General features: G+C 43.8%; 1 protein-coding gene across 3 annotated transcripts in view; it reads left to right on the top strand.

The window, feature by feature from the left end:
• LOC137618040 (histone-lysine N-methyltransferase SMYD3-like) overlaps nucleotides 1–13,017 on the top strand; it is a 58,463-nt gene that overhangs the window by 7,703 nt on the left and 37,743 nt on the right. For 2 of the 3 annotated variants that reach the window (XM_068347962.1, XM_068347961.1), the window contains exons 3-4: nucleotides 6,350–6,527; nucleotides 7,239–7,334. In XM_068347962.1, coding sequence (XP_068204063.1) covers nucleotides 6,350–6,527; nucleotides 7,239–7,334 — 274 coding nt within the window. The remainder of the gene's footprint in view (nucleotides 1–6,349; nucleotides 6,528–7,238; nucleotides 7,335–13,017) is intronic. The other variant, XM_068347963.1, reaches the window with a different exon arrangement.

Here is a 13,017-nt window from a genome sequence, read left to right as displayed (position 1 = left end):
AGGTTGTCGACGGCTCCCCAGGCTTCTTCAGTCGACTCTTTCTTGTAAAGAAGGCGTCTGGAGGCTGGAGACCCGTCGTCGACCTCTCAGCTCTGAACAAGTTTGTCAAGTAAACTCCGTTCAGCATGGAGACAGCGGACAGACTTGCGGTGAGACCACAAGACTTCATGTGCACACTGGATCTGAAGGACGCGTACTTCCAGATCCCAATCCATCCGTCATCCAGGAAGTACTTGAGATTCAGCCTAGACAGCAAGACCTACCAGTTCAAGGTGCTGTGCTTCGGTCTCTCCACAGCACCTCAGGTGTTCACCAGAGTGTTTACCCTGATTTCGTCTTGGGCGCACAGGAACGGCATCCATCTCCTCCGATATCTGGACGACTGGCTGATCCTGGCAGACTCGGAGTCGACCCTTCTTCGACACCGAGACAGGCTCCTGGGACTTTGCCAAGATCTGGGGATCTTGGTAAATCTCGAGAAGTCCTCTCTGCAGCCGTTCCAACGACTGGTTTATCTAGGCATGTTGTTAGACACCAATCTCCACAAAGCCTTTCCATCAGACGACAGGATAGCAAGGGTGAGGAGGGTAGCGGAACCCTTCCTCAGGCGGAAAGAGCTTCCAGCCCAATCGTGGTTGCATCTCTTAGGTCACCTAGCCTCCTTGGCTCGTCTGGTTCCAAACAGCCGTCTCAGGATGAGATCCCTGCAATGGTGGCTAAAGTCCCGGTGGAGTCAAAGATCCGATTCCCCGGACTTTCTGGTTCCGATAGGACCCGCGGAACAGGCGGACCTGCGGTGGTGGCTGGTCGACGAGAACCTACGAAAGGGAGTGGATCTTCTCGTCCTCCCCCCGGAATTGACACTGTTTTCGGATGTGTCAAAAGAAGGGTGGGGGGCTCACATTCTGAACCAGAGGACCTCAGGCCTTTAGTCAGAATCAGAAAAGTACCTGCACATCAACCTGCTAGAAATGAAGGCCGTATTCCTGGCTCTTCAACAGTTCCAACGGACCCTGGCGGGTCACTCCGTGGTGGTGATGAGCGACAACACCACGGTAGTGGCTTATATCAACAAGCAGGGAGGTACTTTTTCACATCAGCTATCCCATCTTGCAGTAGAGTTTGAGGTGGACCGAAGTCCACTCGATAACAGTATCAGCTCGCTTCATTCCTGGCAAGAGGAATGTGCTCGCCGACAGTCTGAGCAGGGCCTCGCAGATAGTGAGTACCGAGTGGTCTTTGGATCCTCAGATAGCCAACAAAGTCCTGACTTTGTGAGGTTCCCTGACGGTGGATCTGTTCACGACAGCTTTGAATTTCAAGCTGCCCCTGTACTGCTCCCCAGTCCTGGACCCCAAGGCTCTCTGGCAAGATGCTTTCCAACAACGGTGGGACAACATCGACGTGTACGCCTTCCCACCGTTCTGTCTGATGAGAAGGGTGCTCAACAGGACTAGACTATCGGTCAACCTGTCGATGACTCTGATAGCTCCGCTATGGCATCACGCGGAATGGTTCCCGGACCTTCTGCAGCTCCTGACGGAGCTCCCGAGAGAGCTTCCCCCACGACACGAGCTACTCAGACAGCCACATTGCAACATCTTCCACAAGGCCGTAGCCTCGCTTTGGCTTCACGCCTGAAGACTATCCAGCGACTCCTCACGGAGAGAGGCTTTTCGCAACAGGTTGCGGAGAGAATGTCTCGGTACCTGCGGAAGTCCTCTGCGGGATTCTACCAGGCGAAGTGGAGAGTCTTCTGTGGTTGGTGTCGTGGGACGGGCATCTCTCCGCTTGATGCCACTATTCCAGCAATAGCGGAGTTTCTCGTTTATTTGCGGGAGGAAATGCACCTTTCGGTCTCAGCAGTGAAAGGCTATCGCTCAGCCTTAAGCCTGGCTTTTAGGCTGAAAGGAGTGGACATTTCTTCCTCGCTGGAACTCTCTCTACTCATACGTAGCTATGAGCTTACCTGCCCTCAGTCGGAAGTGAGACCTCCTTGGAATGTGGTTCGGGTTCTCAGGGGTCTTAAGAGACCTCCCTTCGAACCATTACGCCAGGCCTCTGATCGCCACCTGACTTGGAAGACGGCTTTCCTGCTCGCGTTGGCCTCTGCCAAACGAGTTAGTGAACTTCATGGTCTCTCGTACGACATCGCCCATTCAAGGGGATGGGGGGAGGTAACGTTCAGGTTCGTCCCTGAGTTTGTTGCCAAGACTCAGAACCCTGGAGTGCCGGACCCACGGTTCAACTCTTTCAGGGTCATGAGTCTCCGTTCTGTAACAAGCGACCCAGACCATCTGCTACTATGCCCAGTGAGGAGTCTGAGGTGTTACTTGAAGAGAACAGCTGCAGTTCGTCCTCGCGTGCAAGCACTGTTTGTTAGCACAGGCAGGACGAAGAGGAGGGTCACCAAGAATACCATCTCGGCTTGGATTCGAAGGGTCATCCACCACGCCTTGAATCCGGACCCTCCTCCGTCACGTCGCCCTAGGGCACACGACGTCAAGGGCATCGCTACGTCCCTGGCTTTCAAGAGAAACTTCTCTGTGACGCAGGTGCTTCAAGCTGGGGTCTGGAAGCGTCAAACGACCTTCACAGCCCACTACCTGCAGGACGTGACCCACAGGAGCCTCGATACTTTTTCTATCGGCCACGTGGTGGCTGCACAACAGCTGGTCTAACCTCAAGCTCCTTGATGGACAAGTAGCAGTAGGTTGAGGGCGTTGTTACCCGGTTTTAGTCTGCGTGAATGAAAGAGTATGTCTGGCCCTTACTTCTTTCTTCGGTTTTAGTCTGCGTGAATGAAAGAGTATGTCTGGCCCTTACTTCTTTCTTCTTCCTCCCCTCTCTTGGGGAAAGCAGCATCCTGGTCTCCGCATAGCTGACCTCAACCTCTGCAGGTAAACCATGCTCCCTCGTGTTCCTAGTATATATTAAGTTTAATACTGTCGCGTCCCCCATACCCTGACGAGGTGGTATTGGGAACGTCCTAGCCTAGATTCTTATCTAAAGGTCTCAAGGTCAACTTCATAGGACGAGTCACGCTCTTTCCTCCACACACAACTTACGTAGGCCACTCGTTCTTTGCGGAGCAAGGAACTTGTGAGGTGCAGGGACTTCCTCTCTCGAGTGATACTCACTCGGAGTCGGAGTTCCCGGGTAAAAGCCAAAGCCAGTAAGGCTGGGGACTTTCCACCCTTCCTAAGAGGTAAGTCACCCAATGTAAATAGCGTGGTTTGTATTTCGGTTACGGAACAAATGACAAATTCAGAGATAATTTGTATTTTTCCTAACCATACAAACTTTAGCTATTTACACATATTTGCCCGCCAGCCCTGTCCCCCAAGTCAAGTCCTACCTCTAAGTGAAGTGAAGCAAATCACTCACCGGTGTGTGTGTGTGGGGGGGGGGGTAGCAAGCTACCCCTTCCCCTACCCCCGCTAACTAGTGCGGGTGTAGTTAACCCTCGTTAAAATCTATTGGCTCGTCAATTTCAGCTACGCCGAAAGTAAACCCAATGTAAATAGGTAAGGTTTGTATGGTTAGGAAAAATACAAATTATCTCCGAATTTGTCATATTTGTCCAAAGTGTAACTCTGGGACATACATAGGATCTACCAAGAGGTTGTTGAAGGTCAGAATTGATTCCCATAGAGGTGAAAGTTTTCTAACAGGTTGCAGAATATCTAGCCCTGAACATTCAAATATTTGCAATCATGCTAAAATATGTAAAATAAATATTGTCAATAAAGATTTTAGCATTACAGGGCAAGTATCAAATACCCATGATTTGCCTATTCTAGAGTCAATGATGATGAAAAGACTGGTTCCATCGTTAAACACTCAAGTTTCCTCCACTCAGTTATATCTGTCATAGCCTTCTTTGTTTTGTTTTGTTCCTGTTGATGGCATTCAGTTTCTCATTACACTTCTGGGAGGTTGGTTCCACAATTCTATTTTATACAGTATAAACTTTCCTTTGATTTATTTTTTAACAATTTTTTATTGTTTATATGAATTTGTATATGTTTTACTGTTTCTTATTGTTATTTATATGCTTCCTATTTGATTGTCTATCTACAAAAGGCATAAAAAAAGAACAAAAAAGGACTTTTCTTCTTTTACCTCCTCCCAGCCATACAAGGGATTCAGCCGAGTTTGGTTTGGTTTGGTTTCACTGTCTCTTCAATTCTTGATCCTTACTCTCTTCACTTTTACAAAACTTTTTCTTATTCTCTCCATATGAACGACCCAATCCCTGACCTCGCCTCCCTCTTTGCCTCAGCTACCTAACATTTTACTTCCACATTTTCTCTCTATATCTTTCATACTTTAATACACTCTTTCTCTGCAGCCATTCTTCAAATGCCCTTTTTTTTCTCCACTTTCATCTTCACTCCATTCCACTGTTCACTACCCTTCCTCATACTGCCTCCAACAATCTTCTTGCCACACATCACTCGCAATCACAACAAAATTTTCTTTTATTAACTTCCACTCATCCTCTATATCATCAGTTTTTCTCACCTTCACCCTGTCATATGCCACTTCTAACCTTTCTTGTAATTCACTTTTTACTTCTTGTTTTTTTTTTTTGAACTCTTCAACCTTCACTACCTCCCATTTACGTCCCCATTCTATTGCCCCACTCTTTTGCTACAACTAATTTTCCTTCAACCAAAAAATGATCAGACATACTGTTAATCCTACCCCTAAACATGTGCACATCTTTCAATCTTACAAATATCCTTCTTGTTATCAATACATTATCCATTAATGACCCTTCTACCACTCTTCTATTTGCCATTCTTACCCATGTATACTTGTTATTATCTTTCTTTATGATAAAACTACAACTTATCACTGGCTCTTGTTCAACACACATATTCAGTCTCTCACCACTTTTATTTTCACCTGGTATGCCATACTCCCCAATAACACCTTCTACCTCTCCAGCACCCAATCTGGCATATAAGTCACCCATCACAACTAACATAATCCCTTCTACCCAGTCCTTCTACACACTTAGTTAATTCATTCCAGAATTCATTCCACTCTTCTTCACTTTGCTTCAGCAATGAAGCCACACCCTCTCTTGCTCTTCCCCTTTCATTCCCAGACACTCTACCAGTCACTTCACCAAACATCACTTCACCCTTCTCTTTTATCTTTGTATCCCACGTGCCAATACATCCATCCTTCTATTCCAAAACTTACTTCCAATCTCACATCTTTTACTCTATTGTACTACATCTACGCACATTCAGACACCCGAAAACTAGAGTGCGGGGAGCAGTCACCCTCCCCCAGCTCCTATTCCTTGATAGCTTTCAGAAAATAAAAATACTGAAAGAGTTCCCACTTCCCTAGTCCCAATTTTTTTTAATCGCCTCTTACAACACACAGGTATACGTTGGCACTATTCTAATTGTTGCTAACTTTACACACACACACACACACATATATATATATATATATATGTATATATATATATATATATATATATATATATATATATATATATATATATATATATATATATATATATATACACACACAACAACAGCAAATGTAGCCGTTTCTAGTTCACTGCAGGATAAAGGCATCAGACATGTTGTTTTTCATGTCTGGGGTTTGGCCAGTTTCATCACTACACTGGCCAGTGCAGATTGGTGATGGTCGTAGATTTTTGTCTGATTGCTCACAGCAAACCAACCTTGTATAGGTGGCCCTAAGTGGTACAACTTTACTGATCATGTCAATACACAAACCCTTTCACTACATTAAAGTATCCCCTCAAACATACGTATTTGTTGTGTTCTTGTTCCTTTAAATGGTGGCAAAAATCTAAGGATATTGGTATATCATATAATATTGATAACAAAACCTTTAATTACCTTATCAGCAAATTTTAAACATATAATTTTGGTTGGTTAGAGGTACAGCTTCTCTCCCTCAGTTTCATTTTCCCAAGCTTTATCTCATAATCAGTTTGCATGTGGCCATATATGTCTCATACCAGTATTACCCCTGATTGTGACACTCAGTACAGCATCTGGTAAGCTTTCTCAAAACTCTTGTTCTTTTTTATCTTCTAGTTTTCCTGATTTTATGTGTACAAAGACTACGGTATTAAGCAGAAATTTTATGTTTACATATTCTGGAAATGATGAAATACTGTACAGTACAGTATTTGGTTTGATATTTTGAACATTATTTAAATGAGCCTTGAAACTATTACCTCAGCAAATGTGAAAGCAGCACTTTGGTAAAAACGTTTTCTGGTAAGCCCCTAAACTATAAAATAGTTTTGGATACTAAATTAATTCTTAATGCTTTTTTTTTCCAGCAAAAAGCAAGCTTTCCAGAGATGTTCTGGCTGCGCCTTCGAATGGTATTGTAATGTAGCCTGCCAACGAAGTTCGTGGCCCTTGCATAAATTTGAGTGTAAGAAATTAAGACAACTTAAGCCAGATTATCCAGTAGACACTGCTAGACTTCTTGCGAAGATTATCATAAAACTACAGGTAAGATGGAAATTTTCTCTTGATTATTTTGCTAGCTATAGTGAATATTTTTTTAAGATTTTAAGATGAAGAGACTTAGACCTGTATGAAGCTTAAGTAAAACTGACACTGAGAAAAGTAAATTTTATATACTGTACTGTATATAATCTTATTCATATTGTTAGTTTTATTACTGCTAAGTTAGCTTTTAGGTTTGGGGTAACTTTTTTATTCATATTGTTCTTACACTGGCTAGAGCTATTGAATAACCCTTTTACCCCCAGGCTATTTGGAACTTTCCAACCCTTTACCCCCAGGGGTTATTTTTTTTTTCAAGCACATTTTGCAATATAATTTATTTAAATTGCTCTAACAGCCTTAATTTTCGTCATAGAGAGGTCAGGTTGGTCTCATTCTCTTGGAAAATGTCTGAAGTTTATGAAAAAATTATCAAAAATATGCAAGAAAAAATATAAATAGCAGTTTGTTTGCAAGGACATACTGGTACGTCCATGGGGGTAAAGGGATGGGTTTTGTGAAACGTACCAGTACGTCCTTTTGGAGTAAAAGGGTTAAAATCCTAGACCCATTGCACACTTGTCGCCCTACGGGCTGCAAGTGTGCAAGACCCCGTGCCTGGCCGTAAGGGCCAGGCAATCGTAAACAACAGACCCATTCATTCAAGATAGCTCCACTGTCATTTAATAGAGAATCATATACTATTATATACAGGAAATTTGGCTTTGCAAACACACTACAGTACTTATCGGAGCTCCTCATTGCTGGCTTCAAGAAAACAACCCCTTTCAAATAGAAGCCATTCCTAAGGCAAGGAGGTTAATTCTGTAAATAGCAATGAATACCTTGCTTCTCATATGTCTTGCTGTGAGAGAGGATTCCATTAGGTTCGAGTCTTAAAAATTTCTTATATACTTAGATAACAATCATAGCTAATATACCGGAACATGATAGAACTTTTATATATATTTTATTTTCGCACTGGCTGGAGATATTGAACAAACTATTAAACCAGTTTATTCAAGGCAGCTCTAGTTTTGTTTAATGTAGTACTGTGTATATATATATATATATATATATATATATATATATGTGTGTGTGTGTGTGTGTGTGTGTATATATAATGACAAAAATACCATGAGGATTATATCTCAGCAGCCAGCTGAGGTATTTAAGCCTATTGCAAACTTATATTAGTGGTTCATAAACCTGGGTAATTGTGACTTTGAAATACTATTTTCTTTCTTTTGGAAACATTTTGAATTGATTGAATCCAAAAGTTTATGTTTAAGTTTTTTATAACCTAAGAGAAACCTTGTTTACACGAATGTTACCTCTTACAGGTCAAGGTACATAGTTCATGTTGTATAAGGTATTTAAACTATTCAATGATATCCAAATAAGTAACTTGAGGTATGTAGTTTGTTTTAGATAAAATATCTAAAATGTTATCACAAATTCTTAGTACATACATACATACATATACCGAGGCACTTCCCCCAATTTTGGGGGGTAGCCGACATCAACAAATGAAACAAAAACAAAAAAGGGGACCTCCACTCTCTACGTTCTTCCCAGCCTAACAAGGGACTCAACCGAATTCAGCTGGTACTGCTAGGGTGCCACAGCCCACCCTCCCACATTATCCACCACAGATGAAGCTTCATAATGCTGAATCCCCTACTGCTGCTACCTCCTCGATCATCTAAGGCATCGGAGGAAGCAGCAGGGCCTACCGGAACTGCGTCACAATCGCTCGCCATTCATTCCTATTTCTAGCACGCTCTCTTGCCTCTCTCACATCTATCCTCCTATCACCCAGAGCTTCCTTCACTCCATCCATCCACCCAAACTTAGTAAAGACTGGTAATTCACTTCTGATTTGATGTTAAAGTCTTTTCTTACCCTAGGCGGATCTTTACCAATATATTCCGGGATTACGATCAGATTTCCTGCCCTTGTCCCCATCAGTAAAGAAGTGACAGATCATTATAACAAAAAACTTGAAGAATTCTTTAAAATCTTTGGATTTATGAAAGATATTAAATTGAAGATTTTAACTTCAAATAGTTCATGATAATCTCAAGTGGTTGATAGGTTTATTAATCTAGATTGTGTCATATCTTTCCTTTACCATCCCACCTCCATCAGTAAGTGTGAATCTTGGGAGTTTCATAAAAATAAATGGAATTTTAATGATAGAATTTATTATTTTTATTTCACCTGATGTTCATATGCAGCCCTCACCCCTTTTTTCCCCCCTGACCTTTGATGCCGAGAGATTACTGATCGGGTTTTCGACTTCAAGTGCTGGAAAGTAGTAAGTAATAGGCTGTATTATTGACTAGTTAGTTGCCACAAACTGCCATATAGCATGGAGGTTCATAGAGGGGGAGGTATTTGGCAAGGGGAGAGAACAAGGAATTTTCAATATTAATCTTACCCGATAATCATGTAGCTGTCAACTCTGTTGCCGACAGAAATCTACGGTCGGGATACGCCAGCGATCGCTATACAGGTGGGGGTGAACACCACAGCGCCATCTGTGGTCAGGTACTCTAGTACTTCTTGTCAACACCACCTCAATTTTTCCTCTGTCGTGCCTCCGGCTAGACCTACATGGATACGCTGTTGATTCTGGAGTTATTGCTCACGATTTGGTGATGTATTTGCTCTAGAGTTTAGCCTTCGCTATTCAGGAAGCTATATCATTAGCTTAGCAAGTTTTTGGAATTGATTTGATTTAATTTTTTATTTAATTTTGGTACGAAGAGAGTATGAACTCTCTTTCTCTTTTAAATGGCCGACCCTTCCCTTAGACGGAAGTGTTGGTGTCGAAGAGAGTATAGTCTCTCTTAATTTTGCTTAACAAAGTTATAGATTTATTTTATATCTCTCCGCCTTTTATAGGCCTCTTTGATTAACTTCCTTTTATTATAAACTTATTAAAATTAATTTTTATATTTGTTTATATTCGACCTTTCCTAATAGTAGGCGGTCTTTTCTTGGAACCGAAGTTAATTAACTTTGAGCCCGTCATTTCGTTTTTACCTGTTAACATATTATGCCATTTTAATGTTTTTGAAAGAATTTCTTTGATAGTCTTGTTCTGTTTTCAAAGTTGAACTAACGTTTTGTTTTGTCTCTGCAGTTGTTGACGTTCAGAACGTTCAACTTGCGCTCTATCGTTACGATAGAGAGAGAGTCTATCACGGTGTCACGTTGCAGTAAGAGTAAACCGATTCTAGCGTTTTGTTCATTCTTTCTTAGCTTAAATGGTTCTATTCTATAAAGGAAATTTTTATTTGGGAAACCTTTCAGTTTTTTTCCTTTAACAATAATATGTTTTAACGATATATATAATTGGGCTCTTCTCTCAGGTGCTAAGTCAAGAGAGAGAGAGAGAGAGATAGAGACGGAGGGAGAGAGAGGAGGATAAACGTTTCGTTCAAGCGGGTAACGTTGTTATCGTTTTTGCTCTTCTCCCTAGTCTCTTTAGGGGAAGAAGGTAAACGTTTCTAGAGTTTTATTCTTGTTCTCAGACTTTATGCGGTGAGAGATTTTAAACGTAGTTTATTTGATCTAGTGTTTAATCTCTTTTCCAGCCACTGAATTATTTATCTTTCATTATGTTTTTCTGTTACATTGTAATACTGTTTTCGCAATTACTAACTTTTAATGAAGGATAGAATTGCGTGTTTCAGGTACAAACCACTTAAAGTTTCGAGTTCAGTGAAATAAGTGCAAACAGAAAATCAAAAGTGATAAAGTGATACACGCAAAGTGTTACAGTGTTGCGTTCGAGGGTTCGTCTGTTTGTGCCAGTTGTTCGCCTAGTCTGGGACCTCTTACAAGCTCCCAAGCCCAGGGGAGAAGTAATGTCGAAGGACTTATGGGTTCAGCAGGCCTTGATCGACGAACAGACGTTTCCCTCCGTGGTTTCGGGTGTAACCAACTCACGTAGCCGACGTGATCACCCCACCCACACAAAGACGAGAGAGCCCATTTATTCCTCGTCTGCGGAAGAGGTTTCTCGCAGAAACCATGGACCAAATCTTGCAGCTTTTAAGTGCAAGTCGGTCCCTTCCGCGCAAGTCCAACTCCTAGGTGGTGCCATTAGCACTGGGTCAGTTCGGACTTGCTGCAGTACGACAACTGCACACCTCCCAGAGAGGCACGGTGGTATCGCAACAGACAGTAACTCCGTCTGTTGCCGCACCAGCTGTTTTAGACCCTCAGTTTCAACGGACAGTAGCTCCGTTTGTTGTTGTCTTTCTCTAACTCTAGTGGTCTATGCTGCTGACAATGCAGTCGCAGCTTGCGGTGTTGATGCGGGAGTTTCAGGCAGAGAAGGTTAATACACCTCCTCCTGCGAGCGCTCCTCCTCCTCTGCGCAGTACAATCTGCCAGACGTATGAGGTTGAGGTTCCTCAAGCTACCTCCATGCGTGAGCTGCCGCGTTGGGAGTTGCCAGATACCAGCGCTGTGCAGCAACCTCCACTTTTCTTGAGGCAGGAGCCTCTTACCACGCAGCAACCTCCTCAACAATGGGGGCAGGAGCCTTATGCCTTACAACCTCCTCTACCCTTGAGGCAGGAGTATCTTGCATTACAACCATCCTCGAGGCAGCTACCTCTTGCGGTGCGACAACCTCCACCATCCTCGAGGCAGCAACCTCAACTCCACCTCTGCGCAGTCCACCCTGCCAGACGTATGATGTTGAGGTTCCTCAACCTACCTCCACGCGTGAGCTGCCGCACTGGGAGTTGCCAGATACCAGCGCTATGCAGCAACCTCTTGCGTTGCGGCAACCTCCACCATCCTTGAGGCAGCAACCTCAACTCTTGCGGCAGCCACCTCCACCATCCTTGAGGCAGCAACCTCAACTCTTGCGGCAGCCACCTCCACTCTTGAGGCAAGAACCTCAACTCTTGAATGGGCTCTCGTGGCATGGTTGGTTTCGACCTGGCCTTTCATTAGAAGGGGCTAGCGTTCGATCCCAAGTATGAGGTAGAAATTTATTTCTATTTGAACACGATGTTGTGTTGATATTTATCCATATTGACTCATTAGGGGTAATTTGAATGAATTACTACCAATTGTGTCACGTGGTGGCCCGGGGAAATCTGGTAAAACTCGCTGGTAAAGAGACTGATGTCTCACCAGGTAAATCCTCGGACAGCTAGATTAGTGTCAGGTTCAGATTTTTTTTTTTTTTAAAAATCCTCCTCCACCCATGAGGCAGCTTCATGCTTATGAGGAGCCTCAGGCTATGCGACATCCTCCTCAAACCATGAGGCAAAAGCCTCATGCTATGCGGCAACTGCCTCAACCCATGAGGCAGGAGCCTCATACTATGCGGCATCCTCCTCAACGCATGCGGCATAAGCCTCATCCCTTGCAGCTTGAGCCTCATCCCATGCAGCATGAGTCTCATACCATGCAGCATGAGCCTCATCCCATGCAGCATGAGCCTCATCCCATGCAGCATAAGCCGCACGCCATGCAACATGCTCTGCTTACCTTACAGCATGCTCTACATACAGCATGCTCTGCATACCTTACCGCATGCTTCTCAGTCACACATCTTTGGTTGTTGCCAACTCACTAGACTGTCAAGCAGTTTCATAACGTTGCCTTCTAGTCTGCTGCTTTTGCACCAGTGAAACCCTCACTGAGAGAACTTAGCTTTTCTCGGATATGGTTCCTGTAGATGAGAAAGTGCTATTCTCCCTCCTTCTGATTTTCCCTTGAGGACTCTGTCATTTGGAGAGGAGCCTTTAGCTGCTTAGCCTCCTATGGACTTTTATTTAAGCATAGCATGCTTCCAGGGAGGGTAATGGTTCCACTTCAGTCGCTAACCCCGTCTGTTACCACACCTGCTCCCATAGACCTTGAGCTGTGTTGCAAGACATGCAGTCCAAGCTTAGTCCTTGTTAGAGGATTTTTTGTTTACGGAGTCAGTGTGTCACTGGGAAGACGTTCAACAACCAGCAGAAGTGTCTTGTTGTGACGCAGTGCGGCAACCTCAGCAACCCGATAAGGAGTTGTCTGTACGACCCAGACAGTCTAGACAGCTTCGGGTTGTCACTGTACTTCCTCGCTTCCCCATGGTTGACAGTTCACAGACTGTGCAGCAGTACCATGATCTTGTGTCCGGCTCCGTCAGACGACTAGCTTTTAAGAGCTCCCACAAGTCGTCGCTGTCTGGAGATTCTCAGATGGACTATGGATCTGACCAAGGAACTGGGCCTCCTGGTCAATTTTGAGGAGTCCCAGCTCGTCCCATCCCAGACCATTGTCTACCTGGGTATGGATCTTCAGAGTCGAGCTTTTCGGGCTTTTCCGTCGGCCCCAAAGATATACCTAGCCCTAGATTGCATCCAGAGCATGCTGAGAAGGAACCGATGCTCAGTCAGGTAGTGGATGAGTCTAACAGGGACACTTTCATCGCTGGCACTGTTCATCGAGTTAGGGAGACCCCACCTCCCCC

Source organism: Palaemon carinicauda, chromosome 24 (genome assembly GCF_036898095.1).
Source record: "Palaemon carinicauda isolate YSFRI2023 chromosome 24, ASM3689809v2, whole genome shotgun sequence".
Classification (NCBI taxonomy): domain Eukaryota; kingdom Metazoa; phylum Arthropoda; class Malacostraca; order Decapoda; family Palaemonidae; genus Palaemon; species Palaemon carinicauda.
The sequence above is the reverse complement of the archived record's forward strand: the minus strand, read 5'-3'. Positions and strand labels throughout refer to the sequence as shown.